Below are 3,438 nucleotides of genomic sequence, written 5' to 3'. Positions count from 1 at the left end.
TTCACCATTCCAAACAGAGCCAAAACGCCCATCCTGGCTCCACTTTCTGATTACTTCTCCAAGTTTGATTCTAAGAGACATTCCCAGAATAACCAGATAAATGAAAAATGTCCCATTTCAGATTTCTTTGATTTACTATTGAAGGTTAATGAGTAAAAAAAAAACCCTCGGATTATTCACTCATTAAGTTACACTCATGCAATTATTCATTCATTCCACCCAGTAACTCAACTGATTCTCAGGCTCCTGCTAAGCCCCACAAGTGCCACTGTGAGGCAAACCCAGACGAGCAAAGTCCAGGACTTCCCCGGGGCAGACTGGGAGCTTCAGGAGAGACTCCCTGATGACCGTGGCTCTGACGCTTGACAGCCGAGCAGGAGGAGACAGGTGACCAGGAGAGGACATTCCCAGGGGGTGGCATGGGCGTCTGGTGAGCCAGAGGGCTATCAGATGTGGTGGACGTTGGGCAGCTTTGGTGCAGGGGTCCATGCTGGGGAGTGACATGAGCAAGTCTGGACCCTCAGGCAGCTCGAGACCCAGAGCCAGACCAAGACGGTGGCTGAGACCCTCTTTCCCGGCCCCCAAAGGGCCACGCTCGGAAGCTCCTGGAAATGGGGGCGTGGGGTAGGCTGAAGGGACTTTGTCCATGAGCGAGGCCCCTCTGTGGGGAATGGAGGGTGGTGAGCATGGGGGCTCACAGGGGAACAGGTCTGTCTGAGGCCAGAGCGTAAGCTGATGCCCCAGAGGGTACAGGGAACCCCGCCAGGGCCTGGTCCTCAGTCTTGAAGCCCCGGCTGCAGGCCCGGCTGACCCAGAGCCTGCAGGGAGAATCAGCTCCATGCTCCCTGGAGCACCATGCTCCTCTCAGGAACTCTTGACAGGCTCTGTGGCCATGGGCCTGGGGGCTTACCTCCTACATGCCAACCCAGCCTATTCTATGAGCACCAGGGTGGAAATACCCGGAAACTGTGACCTCTGAACATTTGGCAGCCTCTCCCCCACTGAGCACTGGGCCACAGACGCAGGGGTCCCTGGAGACCTGGATGGCTGGGGAGGCTCCCAGGCCTGGGCCAGCCCCTACAGGCCGGCTTCTGGCTGCAGCGTCTCCACTCACCAGTCCATCCCACTCCGCCCCCGGAGTCCAAGGGTCCAGTGGGAGCGGGTTGCCCTGGGTTGGGCACTGCGAGGGAGCCTGCTCCGGGGAGAGTTGGCAGGTGGGCAACATGAGTTTCGAGGAGCTGCTGAGTCAGGTGGGCGGCTTTGGGCCCTTCCAGCTGCGGAATCTGGTCCTGCTGGCCCTGCCCCGGCTGCTGCTGCCCCTGCACTTCCTCCTGCCTGTCTTCCTGGCTGCCATGCCTGCTCACCACTGCGCCGTGCCCGGGGCCCCTGACAACAGCAGCAGCCGAGAGGAGTGGCTTCGGGCCCACCTGCCCCAGGAGCCGGATGGCACACTCAGCTCCTGCCTCCGCTTCACCCATCCCCGCTCCCCCTCCAACTCCACGCTGTGGGGAGGTGGGCACAGCCCTGGCACACTGGAACCGGAGCCCCCCACAGTGGCCTGTCCCCAGGGCTGGGAGTACGACCGCTCGGAGTTCTCCTCCACCATCGTAACCGAGGTACCTGTGGTGGGGGGTGCGGGCCTGGGTTGATTTTGGTGGCTACCGAATGGGTGTTGGGTACTGTGTTTTACCTCTTGGGGTCTGAGTGGACCCCCCTGTAGATGGGGTCTGACTATAAAGCTATAAAGTGTTGAGCCCTGCTCCTGGCTTGCGGGGTGCTGAGTGCAGGTAGGGTTGGGAGGGAGATAACGGAGCAAAAGCCCCCTCCCTCTGTTCCTCACAGCCTGTCTGGGTTTGGGTGCTGGAGGGCCCTGGGTTGCTATGGGACGGGAGCAGGACTCCCTCCAGGGGAGCAGCTCAGGCTGCAGGACTGGGGGTGGGGTAGGGGTGAGAGGCAGGGTGTCTTACCCCGGAGGGGGGATTAAGGGGGCAAAACAGCTGGTGTGGAGGCAGGGTGCTGGCTCATTTGACCTCAGGAAACCCTCGAGTCTGGAGAGGAGGGGCTGGCTCAGGCTGGGAGAGGCCCTGTACCCACCTAGAGCCCTGCCCACCTCCCCGCCCTGCAGTGGGACCTGGTGTGTGAGCAGAAAGGCCTGAACCGAGCCACATCCACCTTCTTCTTCGTCGGTGTGCTGGTGGGGGCTGTGGCCTTTGGCTACCTGGCAGACAGGTGGGCTGAGGCAGTGGGGGGGGCAATAGAGGGGGGTGTGGGAGTTCTTCCTTCTGCCTTTCTAAGGCCCTCCGGGGGGGGGGGGCTGACCCTGGGTGACCCCCTCACAGATTTGGACGCCGCCGCCTGCTACTGGTGGCCTATGTCAGCACCCTGGTGCTGGGCCTGGTATCGGCCGCTTCTGTCAGCTACGCCATGTTCGCCGTCACCCGCACCCTCACTGGCACAGCTCTGGCCGGCTTCACCATCATCGTGATGCCACTAGGTGAGACAAGCAAGGGCCTGGCAGGACCCCAGGGCTGCCGGAGGTGTGGCCAAGGGTGAGGCTGAAACCGGCGGGCCCCCACTAACTGTCTTTCTGTCCCCGGGCCCAGAGCTGGAGTGGCTGGACGTGGGGCACCGCACCGTGGCGGGCGTCCTGAGCGGCACCTTCTGGACAGGGGGCGTGATGCTGCTGGCACTGGTCGGGTACCTGATCCGAGACTGGCGATGGCTTCTGCTGGCTGTCACCTTGCCTTGTGCCCCAGGCATCCTCAGCCTCTGGTGAGGCTGTGGGGCAGCTGGAGATGCAGTTCCGCAGAGACAGTCAATCAGAGATGGACACTTGGGGTGGGGCGGGGGCGTGGCACGGTTCGTGGCACAGTCCTGAGGACGAGGCCAGTTCTGTCCACGAGGGGGTGGTCCACAGGGACTCCCAGGCTGGGGCCACCTGAGCCCAGACAGGAAAGTCAGGGAGGAGATGGCCTTTGCGTTGGCCTGAAGGACTAGGACGCTTGCTCAGGTGTGTGTCAGGGAGAAGGTGACATTCAGGTGTGTGTTGGGGATAAGGTGACAATTCAGGTTTGAGGGGAGGTGACATTCAGATGTGTGTGTGGGAGACAGTGACATTCAGATGTTAGGGGAGAAGGTGACATTCATGTGTGTGTGTAGGAGAAGGTGACATTCAGGTGTGTGATGGGGATAAGGTGACATTCAGGTGTGGGGGTAGAAGGTGATAGTTAGGTGTGTGGGAATGGAGGTGACACTCAGGTGTGTGTGGGAGAAGGTGATAGTCAGGTGTGTGTGGGAGAAAGTGACATTCAGGTGTGTGGGAGAAAGTGACAGTCAGGTGTGTGTGGGAGAAGGTGACAGTCAGGTGTGGGTGAGAGAAGGTGACAGTCAGGTGTGGGTGGGAGAAGGTGACATTCAGGTGTGTGTGGGAGAAGGTGA

General features: G+C 60.7%; 1 protein-coding gene across 3 annotated transcripts in view; it reads left to right on the top strand.

Annotated features, from left to right (window-relative positions):
- Window positions 1–248: 248 nt before the first annotated feature.
- SLC22A7 (solute carrier family 22 member 7) overlaps window positions 249–3,438 on the top strand; it is an 8,762-nt gene continuing 5,572 nt past the window's right edge. The window contains exons 1-5 of one of the 3 annotated variants that reach the window (XM_045294872.1): window positions 249–387; window positions 1,275–1,616; window positions 2,126–2,229; window positions 2,340–2,494; window positions 2,604–2,772. In XM_045294872.1, coding sequence (XP_045150807.1) covers window positions 1,353–1,616; window positions 2,126–2,229; window positions 2,340–2,494; window positions 2,604–2,772 — 692 coding nt within the window. In that variant the 5' untranslated portion in view covers window positions 249–387; window positions 1,275–1,352. Of the gene's footprint in view, window positions 388–1,124; window positions 1,617–2,125; window positions 2,230–2,339; window positions 2,495–2,603; window positions 2,773–3,438 lie in introns of those variants that run through there. The other 2 variants (XM_045294871.1, XM_013006767.2) reach the window with 2 other exon arrangements.

Source organism: Echinops telfairi, unplaced genomic scaffold (genome assembly GCF_000313985.2).
Source record: "Echinops telfairi isolate 266 unplaced genomic scaffold, ASM31398v2 ScPeMD7_3533;HRSCAF=4204_1, whole genome shotgun sequence".
Classification (NCBI taxonomy): Eukaryota; Metazoa; Chordata; class Mammalia; order Afrosoricida; family Tenrecidae; genus Echinops; species Echinops telfairi.
This window is presented reverse-complemented; position numbering and strand designations above follow the sequence as displayed.